The sequence below is a fragment of the Piliocolobus tephrosceles genome, chromosome 13 (assembly GCF_002776525.5).
Source record: "Piliocolobus tephrosceles isolate RC106 chromosome 13, ASM277652v3, whole genome shotgun sequence".
NCBI classification, from domain to species: domain Eukaryota; kingdom Metazoa; phylum Chordata; class Mammalia; order Primates; family Cercopithecidae; genus Piliocolobus; species Piliocolobus tephrosceles.
The window spans coordinates 65107910-65122108 of record NC_045446.1 but is presented as its reverse complement, the minus strand read 5'-3'; the positions used below and the strand labels follow the sequence as shown (position 1 = coordinate 65122108).

The 14199-nt window shown below is 39.8% G+C and overlaps 1 protein-coding gene and 1 non-coding gene across 2 annotated transcripts in view; one reads left to right on the top strand and one right to left on the bottom strand.

Annotated features, from left to right (window-relative positions):
- Positions 1 to 1820: 1820 nt before the first annotated feature.
- Positions 1821 to 14199, bottom strand: part of SPCS2 (signal peptidase complex subunit 2) — a 29980-nt gene continuing 17601 nt past the window's right edge. Inside the window, exons 3-6 of the mRNA XM_031936714.1 lie at positions 14138 to 14199; positions 13581 to 13741; positions 9511 to 9645; positions 1821 to 2705 (exon numbers count right to left, since the gene is read on the bottom strand). The exon at positions 14138 to 14199 is cut by the window's right edge and continues 7 nt beyond it. Coding sequence (XP_031792574.1) covers positions 2519 to 2705; positions 9511 to 9645; positions 13581 to 13741; positions 14138 to 14199 — 545 coding nt within the window. The 3' untranslated portion in view covers positions 1821 to 2518. The remainder of the gene's footprint in view (positions 2706 to 9510; positions 9646 to 13580; positions 13742 to 14137) is intronic.
- On the top strand, positions 10895 to 10998 carry LOC111540991. Its single transcript, XR_002731126.1, has one exon. It is a non-coding gene; the product is annotated as a U6 spliceosomal RNA (small nuclear RNA).

The following is a 14199-nucleotide window of genomic DNA, read 5'->3' as shown; positions in this document are numbered from 1 at the left end:
CCAGCCTGGGTGACAGAGCAAGACTCTGTCTTAAGAAAAAAGAAACTGACCTATGTGTGTGTGTATATATATATATATATATATATATATATACAGGGGTTATCACCCCACCTACTTGTTGCAATTGGTCCCCTGCCTTTGCACTTGTGGCATTTTAGGACAGTTTCTTTTATATATGTATGTCAGACTTTTTTTTTTTGAGACGGAGTTTCACTCTTGTTGCCCGGAATGGAGTGCAGGGATGAAACCTCGGCTTACCGCAACCTCCACCTCCTGGTTCAAGCCATTTTCCTGCCTCAGCCTCCCAAGTAGCTGGGATTACAGGCATCTGCCACCATGCCCAGCTAATTTTTTGTATTTTTAGTAGAGATGTGGTTTCACCACGTTGGCCAGGGTGGTCTTGAACTCCTGACCTCAGGTGTGACTTACCTGTCTTGGCCTGCCAAAGTGCTGGGATTAAAGGCGTGAGCCACCATGCCTGGCCTCAGACTCATTTTTAATAGCTGCATTATACACACACACAGGGAAAATGCCTAAGACATATTAAGTTTAAAACACAAATTACAGGACATATATCAATATAATTCAATTTTTGTTTTAAAAAAAGCGTATGTGGAGATACATATTTGCATGTACATGTAAAGAAAAAAGCATATTGGGGGAACTCTAAGGGATCATCATGGAGAGGTTATTCACTGTCTCTATCTGCAAGCCTTGAGACCCCTGTGTCTAACAGTACAGTTGGCCTCTATATCTACAGATTTAACCAACCATGGATTAAAAATATATTTTAAAAAATAACAAAAAATATAAATAAAAAACCAATACAGTATAACTATTTACATAGCATTTACATTGTATTAGGTATTATAAGTAATCCAGAGGTGATTAAAAGTATATGGGAGGATGTGTGTAGGTTATATGCAAATACACTACACATTTTATATAAGGGACTTGAGCATCCTTGGATTTTGGTATGCTTGGGGATCCTGGAACCAATCTCCCACAAATACCCAGATGGGAGGATAACTCCTCCATTGTAAAAATACACTTATCTGGTTACATGCTTTCAGAAACTTTAAGAAGCTCACGGATTAGGATTATCACCTTGTGGGAGGGAAAGGAAGCAGAAACCGGAAGCTCAGAGAGAATTCTGCAACTTACCCAAGGTTTATAGGAATGAAGAGTACAGAATCCAAGGCTTTAACTTTCTGTCCAGTGTTGTTCACAATTCCCTACTATGTGGTGTGAGATAGGACAACCTTCCCAAGACAAACAGGAAATGCGATAATGGTAATTTCTTACAAACTAAATATAGTGTTGGGGACTAGGCTCAGTCAGATTTTGTAAATCTGCAGGGAAATATTCCTAAAGGTCAAAGGATCTTGGCAAGCACCCAGGTCTTCTCTGACCATACTGGGAAAACACTGGAGAAACTGCTGTTTTGTCTCTGCAGGACCACAAACTCTGAAGCCAGACTCCCCAGGTTTGAATCCCAGTTCTAACACTAGCTGTGTGACAATTATTTAACTTTTGTATCTCAGTTTCCTCACGTGTAAAATGGGGATAATAACAGTACCTACCTCCTCACAGGATTGCTGTGAGCATTATTAACACATGTAAAGTACTTGGAGCATTTCTGACACAAAATTAGTACAGAATGTTGTTATTATTGTTATTATCACTGGAAAGCTAAGAGTTCCTCAGCTACAGGTTCTCAGGGGCCTCTGACAGGTAAAATAGCCTAAAAACGAAAAAAACCTATAGTAGAAAGATGTTAACACTTGCTTCTCTGTTCTCTCCATCAAGACTATGACTCATTTTTTTCACATCTTCCTTCCTTTTATTGAAAAAAATTTTAGAAAATGGCAGTTAATAAAAGGCACAAACAAATCAACAGGGATATACTAGTGGAAAACACAATATAAAACTAAAATGCCATTGGCTTCTTTAACTAGTTAAAAGCACAAAATGTAACAGGCAGAAAGTCTGTTTCAAACAAATTAAAAAGCTATGTTTTAAATTCTCCCCAAATCAGATATATACACACCCACAAAAATAGTGTGTGAAGGAAAACTGTCATACACAAGATGTTGTATCCTGAATTCTTCAAGGAAACACATATTGAAATAGGAATTAACAGAGTCAGCAACAGATTAATAATTTTTTAAAATTGAGTCTTAAAATGCTACATGGCCTAAAGCTATACTATATAAAGTATGCTAGGTACAAAAGAAAATGTCTGTACACAGCTTTTAGCAAAACTACTTTCCCAGAAAAGCAAATTAAAATAATGCAATCAGCAGATCAAGGAGACTACAGCTAGACATCAGAGCTACAACTTCTCATATCTGTGTCAGAAAATCCTATTTATCCAGAATAGACTAAAATTTCAGGACAAAACAGGGACTTTTAAACATTTCTTGCTTTACCCATTTTAAGTTCTTTTTATTTCTCCCACCCCTCAAGCCAGTAATTCAGCAAGATCCAGCAGAAAGAGGGCTACTTTTAGAATTGGCTATTTTATTTTTCTTTCTATGGCAAGACTGTCATGGAGCCTGGATATTTCAGGCTCATATGCATCCATGACCAGTGTCCCACTGTGATCAAAAAACTTAGCAATGGACTTGGTGAACTCGGCTTCCCGCTGCTGCTTTGTTCTCCCACTGATGAAGGTCAGCTTCAAGGTGTATTTGTCATCAAACCTAAGCATGGGGGCAAAGATAACAAATCAAAAACCAAACACAGAGATTCAACCAGTAACAATATGGCACCAAGTGATTCTGAAGAAAAGGAGTAAGTTGGGCACCGGTGATACAGGGAACAAACACATCCTTTAAAAGCAAAAACAAAAACAAAACCCCAGGGCTCCTAACTCTTCAAGATACTAGTTCTGATTCTTAGGTGTTGATATATCTTTCCTGCTTTAATTACTGTGTACCTCCTTTACCTTGCTGTAGACTTTTAAGCCATGTGGACCATCTTCTCCCATCTCTGGACTTTGTATTTGCCATGCTAGATAGGTCTTCCTAGAAGACTCTTCTCCCCTGCCTCACCTGACAAGTTCTTATTTGTTAACACTATACTTGGGCATAAACTTTTTGGGGAAAGCCTCCCAATCTGGGTCAGATGTGTCTCCTCTGTCTTCCACAGCACCATCAATTAACATTCAACTCAAATACTGACCTCCTATCATATGCCAGGCCTAATAATAGGATCCTATGGTATCAACAAAATTACCTATCTGTTGACATGATGTGTACTATGTTCTTCACTAGACTGGGAGGTTTCTTTTCCCTTTGTTTCTGGTGCTTGAATCAGGATTGTCTAGGAGATTCTTGAGCAAAGATTTTTGTCTTGTTTCATACTCTTAGCTGGGTTTCTAGTAGGCAATCAAATTTTTATAAATAAATGAAGAACCCTTGCTTTCAAGGATGCTCTCCAATCCCAGGGTGTCTAGTCCTTACACTCTGTAATCAATCTAGCTCCAGGTTTTACTCTGATCACAGGCCAGGGATGCCAACTGCTTTACTAAATGAACTCCAGAGACTCCTTATCTATACTTTAAGGTACCCTGAAGGCCATTACTATGTCCATTACTATGTCCATTCAAGAGGGTTTAATGACACCAATTACTGGTAGGCTGACATCCCTCACCCTGTTTCCATTTATTGGGACATATTCAGTGGATTGTTAAGCTAGTATTATCTTTAGATGAAGCAGTTTCTTGAGGCTCTATTTCTGCATGTTTAAAATGGGAGAACTTCCATCTGCTTTTAGGATTACTGTCATGACTAAAACAGTGCCTATCATTAACTAGTGCTCAAAAGATCACAGCTCCTCAGTAATTGCTGGTCTAGGCAGTAACTCCCAACTTGGAGAGCTAGTCGTGAAGTTCCTTTAACTATTTTCAACACCTCAAAAGATTTTCTCAAGTTCTGACCAACTGCTACTAATTGATATCACAGTAATTTTTAGATTTCTGTGCCCAGTTTTATTAGCAGTTACATGGCTTTGGTGGCAGTCTATGAACTGATGAGTTGTGATCTGACACATTTTAGAAATGTTCATTAATTCAGATATTTATTAAGCCTACCTATATGGGTCAGGCAGTTTTAGATGGTAAGAATATATGGCAGTGAACATAATATAAATGTCTGCCTTTTGGGACTTTCATTTTAGTGTGTGTAGGGAACAGACAGTATAAAAAAATAAGATGTTCTCTTAAATAGGTGGGCAGAAAAACCTTCACTAAGCAGATGTTTGAGCAGAGCCAAGAAAGGTAAGAGAACAAGCTCTCTGGAAAAAGAATGTTCCAGGCAAAAGCAACAGCAAGTGCAAAGGCCCTGAGGCAAGAACATGCCTGAAATGTCTTAAGAACAGAAAGGAGCGTAATGTGAACAGAATGAAGTGGGAGAGGATGAGAGCCATAGGAGATGAGGGGTATGTTTGCATAGGTGTGTGGAGTGCAGAGAATAGACATGTATGGACTTCCAAGCCATCCTCAGGATTCTGGCGATTTCTCTGAGTGAGTTTTGAGCAAAAGACTGAGTTGATTATGTTTCAAAATGATCACTTTGCTTGCTGTCCTGGGAATAGACTATGGGTGGGGAGAGGGCTGCAGAAGTCCATTAGAACATCATTACAGTAGGCTGGGCGCAGTGGCTCACGAGGTCAGGAGATCAAGACCATCCTGGCTAACATGGTGAAACTCTGTCTCTATTAAAAATGCAAAAAATTAGCAGGGCGTGGTGGCGGGCGCCTATAGTCCCAGCTATTTGGGAGGCTGAGGCAGGAGAATGGCGTGAACCCGGGAGGCGGAGCTTGCAGTGAGCCGAGATCGCGCCACTGCACTCCAGCCTGGACAAAAGTGTGAGACTTCGTCTCAAAAAAACAAAAAAACAAACAAAAAAAGAACATCATTACAGTAACTTATGTGACAGAGAATAGTAGCAGCAGAGATGGTAAATGGTCAGACAATACATTTAGATGGTACAGCTAACAGAATTTTCTGACAGAAGGACTGAGAAAGAGGAGTCAAAATGACTCCAGAGCTCTGTAAGGACAGCACTGCCATTTACTGAAGTGAGAAAACTGAGGGCAGGTTTGGACGAGACAAAGATGAGTAAGGTTTTGGACATGTTGACTTTGAGATGACTATTGGGATCCAACATCAAACAGAATGCCGGAATATATTTAGAGTTCAGAGAAGAGATTAAGGATGAAAATATAAATTTAGAGATCTTCATCATAGAGAAGATGTTCCAGAACAAGCCCTGGTGGCATTTCAAATGTTAAAAAAAATGGGAGATGAAGAATCACAAAAGAGACTGAGGAACAGACATTAAGGTAAGAAGAAAATTACAAGCGTGTGGTATCCGAGAAGCCTAGTTAAAAAAAAAAAAGTATTACAAGGTAAGGGTAATTAGCTATGTCAAATGCTGCTGACAGGTCAAGTAAGAGGAGAAAAGAGAAGACAAGAGCAGATCCAGGTGATAGCACAAAAGGAAAAGGAGAGTAGAAAAATGAGGAGACTGAGGAGCAGAAGGGGAAAGAACTTTTTCTTTTTTTTTTTTTTTTTAGTTGGGAGAAATTACAGTATATATATATGTCAGACGGAATGACCCAGCAGAGGGAAACATCAAGTAAAGGAGAAGGGATAGAATCCCATAGACCAGGGAGGGAAGGTCTTAGATAGGTACTTAGAAGTAGGTAAGTAGTGATGGTAGACTTATGATGGCTTCTATCTTCCCAACAACAAAACACTGACAGTAAAGATAGGGGAGGAGGCCTAGGAGGTTTGAGGATAGGGAAGATATGAAAGATCCTCCAGGACAGGGAGAGAGTAACTGGAGTACAGAAGTGTCATGGAATCTAAGCCAGGTAAGGAGGAAGTGAAGTGGGTTACAGATGCCACTGGGGCAGAAGAAATGCTGTGACAAGAGAACTAGAAGGAAATAAATTAGAATAACAGGAAGCAATGGTCGGGGTGGGACACTTAAAACTGAAATTATTGAACATAGTTTGTTCTTAGTAATTGCAAGGTCTACTAGGATACGTCTATGAAAGTAAGTGTTTAAGACACGATAGAAAACAGGATAATGGGAAGAAAGGAAGTAAAACTGAGAGGCCAAATTACTAGAATAATTATCTATGTGAATATGGCAATCACCAAGACTTACGAAAGGACAAATGTTAGAGAGTGCCAATGAGCCAGGAATTATCTTCAAAAGAGCAGGTCTGTATTTAACTGCAAGGAAGAGGCATAGAAGTGGCACAATGTGATGACATGCATTCAAAGGAGGGGGGGAGCGGTTTAGGGAAGAGGAGGCATTGGAAGCTGCAAAGGGGAGACCCATCTCTACCTGTAGTACCAGAGTAATGAAGGCTGTGAGAGAAACATCAGCTACCACTTGCAGTCTGCAGAGGAATTACGTCCTCAGGGATTATGGTCCGGTTTCACTTAGGGCAAGAAAGAGAAGGGAATGTTCATAGAGATGGCTAGGTTATAGGGGACTTTGTGGATGGCTGACAATGACTTGGCTGCAGGCAGAGACTAATTAGGAGGTCATGGCTGCTGCCCAGCTCAGGTGAACGTCAATCATTCACATAACAAAACATGCCACACCAGGCCCTCGGCTGGGTCTGGTTACCAAGGGGTAAGTGAGAAAGTCCCACCTGGGCTTAGGTTTCTAGTGTAGAGTGAACAGTAAAGGAGCTCACGCTTTGGAGGAGGGGTGCAGGCCCAGGAGGAGACACAGACAGTAAATAATTATAGCTCCATGTAGTAATTAACAGAGGTAAGCATAAAATGCTTTTAAGAATAACTGGGCGTGGTGGCTCATGCCTGTAATCCCACCACACTGGGAGGCAGAGGCTAGGGGATCACTTGAGGTCAGGAGTTCACAACCAGTCTGGCCAACATGGTGAAACTTCATCTCTACAAAAAATACAAAAATTAGCTGGGTGTGGTCGTGGGTCCGTAATTGCAGCTACTCAGGAGGCTGAGGCAGGAGAATTGCTTGAACCCAGGTGATGGAGGTTACGGTGAGCCAAGATCGCATCATTGCGTTCCAGCCTGGGTGACAAGAGTGAAACTCCGTCTCAAAAAAAAAAAAAAAAAAGAATAACCAGGACCACCTAATTTAGACTAAGGCATGTCAGGGAAGGCTTCTTGGAAGTAGGAGTGAGCCAGGTTACAGAAAGATAGCTAAGCCAGAGAGAAGAACATGTTTAAAGGTACGGGGTCACTGGGAAACTTGGATAACTTAGCATCTTGCAAATTCCATAATATTGCCAGAGTGAGAGAATGGATTTTGAGAGTGGCATAAAAGAAAGCTGGAGATGTCACTAGGGGATGAATGCTGTAACACTTCATATGCTGAAGGAGTTTAGACTGTATAATGAATGTGCTGGGGAGTCACAAAATCACTTTTCGCGAGAGAGTCACATAGCATGTGCTGTCTGCACATGGCAACTGGTAGTCTGTGAAGCCTTTCATTGCCATTGTCACATCACATGACCTGGCAGTAGGAATAAGACATCAGAATCAGCTACTGTTAAGCTACTAAATCCGTCTGTGAGGTGGGGGAGGGGGAAGACATTAGCAGAAAGTGGGGAACAAAGCAAGAATGTTCACACTTCCGCTCCACCAACAATATGGCAGCTGGCAAAAATCAGCAGGAAACGTGAAAAAATCAGAACCCTTGTACACTGCTAGTGAGATTGTAAAATAGGGCAGCCACTTTGGACAACAGTCTGGCAGTTCCTCAAACAAAGAGAGTTACCATATGATCTAGTAAGTCTTCTCCTAGGTGTATTACCCAAGAGAAATGAAAACATGTCTACCTAAAAACATGTACACAAATATGGATAGCAACATTATTCATAATAGCCAAAAAGTAGAAACAACCCAAATGTCTGTTAACTAACAAATGGATAAACAAAATGGAATATTGCTTGACCATAGAAAGGAATAAAGTACTGGTACATGCTACAACATGAATGAACCTTGTGTACAGTATATATAGGAAGTAATGGCACTAAGTGAAAGAATCTAGTTATAAAAGACCACATATTGTATGATTCCATTCATATAAAATGTCCATAAGAGAGAACAGAGAAAGTAGACTGGTGGTTGCCCAGGGCTCAGGGAAGTGGAAGGATAGGGAAGTGATTAGCTAGAGTACAGAGGTTTTTTTTTTTTTTGAGGTGATGAAAATGCTCTAAAATTGACTGTAATAATGGTTGCAAATATCTGTAAATACACTAGAAACTTTTGAACTGTACACTTTAAATGGGTGAAATGTATGGTAGGTGAATTATATAAAAGTTATTAAAAAATACAAAAGTCAGAATAAAAATAACGAAATTACAATGCCGCTAAGTTTTAGAATTCTGCAACTCTGCTTCAGTGGCCTGGTAGAGGATGCAGATTATGATGGCTGGGGCCAAAGGGCAGCTCAAAGCCCCTGTTAGGAGATAAGCAAGGACTCAGCTGCAACAACAGAATGAAGGTCTGCTTCCCTTTCTCATAGGCGCCTCTACAAGTTGGCAATGAGAGAGTCTGTATGGCACAGATGCTACACTTAATTTCATATGTAAATAATTGTACTTATAATTTGTGGGGCTATTATGCACTAGTTAAGTATAGTATGTTTATAAGATAGTGACTACGAGTATGAATTCTGGTTTCAAACTTGGGCTGGAATTCCTGCTCTACCACTTTTGGGCTATATGATACTGGAAGAGTTGATTTAACCTTTGGGCTTGTATTCTTATCTATAAAATGAGTGTTCTAAAATCCAAATGAGATAATGCATTTAGCAGAATACCCAACATATAGTAAATGTTCAATAAACATTTGCTATTATTATAATTGGTATTTCAAGTTCCCAGAAACTCTAGACATCATTTTTGACCCCGCTAAACCTGATAATTTATATGATTTACCCAAAGTTATACAGCTAGAAAGAAACTGAACTGGAACACGAACCTAGTTCTTGGTACCTATAAAACACATGTGTGTCAGCTGCACAAAGTTATACCTAACACTGGTCAGAAATAGACTGTAGATTGTGCTTTTTTTGAGTTGCCCAGTGCACTGCTCCAGAGCTTCTTGATTGTATTCATGGAGAGAAGACAGGGTCATAGAAGACACAGAAGCTAATGGAGTTCTTCAAAGATAACTGATCTCACATCTTTGGCCTTTATAGTTTTGTACACTTAATCGTCTCTGTTAACTGGCCACAGGAAAAAGAATCATTCTTCATTCTTCCACCAAAGCACTTTCTCCCACAGTTTATCCTCAGAGCATTTCTGTGATAATGCAATCTCAGAACTACAGGGCTAGGACAAACCTTCTAGATCATTCACACTCCTTTCTTCATTTTATATGACTAGCCCTATGATCCTTGTAGAGTAGGCACATAGTAAGTCTTCTGTTGATAATGATAACATGCCAGGGCAAATCCAACACCAGGATTGAAAAATCCTTGAGGATAGTCATACCTTTTAAGACTGGAGGACAGCTGCCAAATATCATCAGGATCCATTCCTGTAGGGTCTTTCCTGTGGGCCACGAGAAAGATGCTCTTCTCCTTATATGAGGTATAAATGGTCAGAATCCCCATCATCACAAAATAGGTTCAAATAAAGTTAAGGGAAAAATACTCAAACACAAAAGAGAAGTAACACAAATTGACAAGCAAGAGATATAAAAACTTTCATAATGATAGTCCTAAAGAAGACAGCTTTGTCTTGCTGCAAAAACACTGAAAATTTAGCTATTTCATTTTCATCCTTATGTTTATGTACCAAGAGAAACAAGGTTCTCTCTGGTTACTTCTGCAAACATCTCAAAAAGGAAGAAAAGAAAAAGGTACAGAGCATAAATTAGCTCTCATTTTTATGTTCAAAGACAACATGTATAATAAGATACCTAGTTTGTCAAGACTTTGTCATAATAGTGCTTATTTCTTTATAAAAAACAACTAATAGTCCCAGTGGACTTGACCATGTTCAACTGATTTTAAGGGTTATAAGAAGAGAAGAAAAGTGACCCAAATAGTTTACTATAGTAGATTATGTCAAATAGTACTACAATTACTTCCTGTATGCACACAGACTTGTTTTTATTATATTATATATTATATTGTTTTTGACAGTATTAAGTACCATATATAATAAGCACTTACAGTTTGCCAAAAACTGGCAAAAGAGCTTTGTGTACACTGTGCCATTTAAATTTCAGAAACAAGGCTGGGCACGATGGCTCACACCTATAATATCAGCACTTTGGGAGGCCGAGGCAGTCAGTCTGAGACCAGCCTGGCCAAAAGGGAACAATGGGAAATCCCATTTCTACTAAAAATACAAAAATTAAGGCTAGGCATGGTGGCTCATGCCTGTAATCCCAGCACTTTGGGAGGCTGAGGTGGGCAGATCACTTGAGGTCAGGAGTTCAAGACGAGCCTGGCCAATATGGTGAAACCCCATGTCTCTACTAAAAATACAAAAATTAGCCAGGCATGGTGGTACATGCCAGTAGTCCTGGCTACTCAGGAGGCTGAGGCATGAGAATGGCTTGAACCCAGGAGGTGGAGGTTGTAGGGTGGCAGTGAGCCGAGATCGTGCCACTGTGCTCCAGCCTGTGTGACAGAGCAAGACTCCATCTCAAAAAACAAAAAACAAAAAAATTTAGCTGCATGTGGTGGTGCAGGCCCGTAATCCCAGCTACTTGTGTGGCTGAGGCAGGAGAATCACTTGAACCCGGGAGGCAGAAGTTGTAGTGAGCCAAGATCGTGCCACTGCACTCCAGCCTGGGCGACAAAGTGAGACCCTGTCTCAAAAAATAAAAATAAAATAAATAAAATAGAAATAAATTTCATGAACAGTGCTCGCTTCGGCAGCACATATACTAAAATTAGAATGATACAGAGATTAGCATGGCCCTAGCACAAGGATGACAGGCAAATTCATGAAGCATTCCATTAAAAAAGAGTTAAAAAAGATAAATTTCATGAACAGGAAAGGCAGGAAAATATAGTGCAAAGTATATGAACTTCAGAGTAGAGATAATCCTAGATTTAAATCTTGGCCTTTAATCAGTATAATCATAACAAATAACTTCCTTGCCCAAGTCTTAGTATCCTTACCTTTAAAACTGGGATAATACTGATATTTTAGAATTATCATGAGATTTAGAGATGAAGGATATATGTAGTCTATGATACAGAAGAATTTTTTTTTTTTTTTTTGAGACAGGGTCTCACTCTGTCATCCAGGCTAGAGTACAGTGGCACGATCTCAGCTCACTGCAGCCTCAACATCCCAGGCTCAAGTGATCCTCCCATCTCAGCTTCCTGAGTAGCTGGGATTATAGGTGTGCGTCACCACACCCAGCTAATTTATTTTTTAATTTATCTAATTACTTTATTTTTTTTGAGACAGAGTCTTGCTCTGTCACCCAGGCTGCAGTGCAGTAGTGGATCTCGGTTCACTGCGACTTCCGTCTCCTGGATTCAAGTGATTCTTGTGCCTCAGCCTCCCAAGTAACTGGACTACAGGCATGCACCAACACGCCCAGCTAATTTTTGTATTTTTGGTAGAGACAGGGTTTCTCCACGTTGCTGAGGCTGGCCTTGAACTCTTGGGCTCAAGCAATTCGCCCGCCTTGGCCTCTCAAACTGTTGGGATTACAGGCGTGAGCCACGATGCCCAATAACAGAAGATATTTATAATGGTAGTCCCTACTATTATAAATAAAACTGATATGACTAAAAATAAGACCTTGTTTTATTAAACAAATATAACCAAACAAATGAATTACCATCAAGGTAGTTCTCTTGGGAGGCAGATGTTTGTAACAAGATTGCTATCATTTTCAAATCGCTTTGGAATTCCCCTGGGAACTGTCTCTAGAACTTATAGAATATTATTCTTTTGAACTGCCTTAACGGTGAAAAATTCACACTGGGATGATTAATCTGATGACCGGAAGGAGTCAAGGATCACCTGGTACCACTTCTGGGGGCTATGCAGGGCAAACTGGATAATACAATTTTTTACTAGGATCTGCTTTATTAGAGGTTTGCTAACTGCCTCTGAAGATAAATCTCCAACATGAAGTTTTAAAACATATTTCAAGTTGGCTGGGCACAGTGGCTTATGCCTGTAATACCGGCACTTTGGGAGGATTGCTTGGGCCCAGGAGTTCTGACACTAGCCTAGGCAACATAGTGGGACCTTGTCTCTGTAAAAAATTTAAAAATTAGGTAGGCATGGTGGCATGTGCCTGTCTGCTTAGGAGGCTGAGGTAGGAGAACTGCTTGAGCCAGGAGGCTGAGGCTGCAGTGAGTCATAATCACACCACTGTACTTCAGCCTGGGTGACCGGGTAAGACCCTGTCTCAAAAAAAAAAAAAAAAAAAAAAAAAAAAATTTAGGTAGTGGTAACATTGTTTAAAAAAGTAAACTGCCTACCAAAATTACCTGTTTTAAAAGTGAAGTATAATTAAGTTCTTTTTTTTGGGGGGGGGGGCGGGGGGAACGGAGTCTCACTCTGTCGCCCAGGCTGGAGTGCAGTGATGCAATCACGGCTCACTGCAAGCTCCGTCTCCCGGGTTCACGCCATTCTCCTGCCTCGGCCTCCGGAGTAGCTGGGACTACAGGCGCCTGCCACCACGCCTGGCTAATTTTTTGTATTTTTAGTAGAGACGGGGTTTCACCGTGTTAGCCAGGGTGGTCTTGATCTCCTGACCTTGTGATCCGCCTGCCTCGGCCTCCCAACGTGCTGGGATTACAGGTGTGAGCCACTGCGCCCGGCCTTAATTAAGTTCTTTATATTCAACTTCTTGAGAAAAAAAACCAGCTGGGTAGGCAACGACCATGATCTTATATTCATAAAAAAGAGGGGAAAGGAAATGATTATATATCAAATACAATATAAAATCTCTCATTTAATCTTCATGATAATTCTGAATGCTACCCATATTTATAAATGAGTGGTATTCAAATCATTTTAAAAATAAGTAAATTTTCATTAGCACAAGATCACAAATACCTTGGATTTCAAACCCACATTCTCTAGCTCCAGAATAAGTTCTTAATTCCTCTATAATACAAGTCACACTTGTATCTCATGCTAATTTCCAGTTCAGCTCCTCAGCTTCAAGTAAACTTGATACAGATCTGAGTCTCCAAAATCAGTTCCTTTCCTAATATCCTAGAATGAGTGGCTTGAAGCAGCCACGTCTAATGGGAAAAGTTCTGGGCTAGAAATGAGAAGAGCTGGGTTCACGATTACTATGTGTTTTGCTATTAAGTGCTCATATTAGGATAATAACCTCTACATTAATAACAAAAATGAATTATGATAAAATAACCATACTAAACATAAAATATCAATGACAGTTACTATATAAATGATAGATGTTTACCAGATAAACATCACAGCTCATAATATTAAATTCTAACATTAGCAAGCCCTAACATGAAAGTCTGTTTTGTTTTTTGTAGGGAGAAGTATCAGCAGATTTTTTAAAATGGTCACTAGAAAACAAACCTGAGCATAAAGGATATGATATGACGCACAAAGCCAAAACAGGTTTCGACTCTGGAAAGGGGTGCATATAATCCCAAATCAAAGCCACTATGGCAAAGAAACAGGAGATTGTACAGATGGTGAGGCGACCATCAATTAGACCAAAATTCTCCACGTATTTGTATTTTTCCAGAAGTACCTGGTGAGAAAAAGAAGGAATCAAGCTAATAGGAATACTTCCTTCCTAGTATCTGCTTTTATTCTTGATTTCCATAATAAAAGAATCTATGAATTACCAAGAAGTTCCCTCCAGTTGGGATTTTACCACACCAAACAAATAAGACTCAAGTCTTCTATAAAGAATCAAGAGAAAAAGTTCATCAATCCCTCATATAAAAACTTTAAACTCTTCAACTTTTCCCACAGCTAAAATGTTCTTCTGACTTTTTCTGTGAGACATTCTAGAAACTGCTTTCTGACTCAATTTCTAACACTGAAAACTAAAGTCACTCCAAGTTACAAAAGGAAAAGATTTTCCAGGAGAGATGGCCATCAGCTGTATAGATACTAACCAACCCCTCCTCAAGAAAAGTACCTTTTTGGCAGAATCATCCAAAGAGTTTTTCACAGCTGATCCATCCCACTTGTCAATTTTTA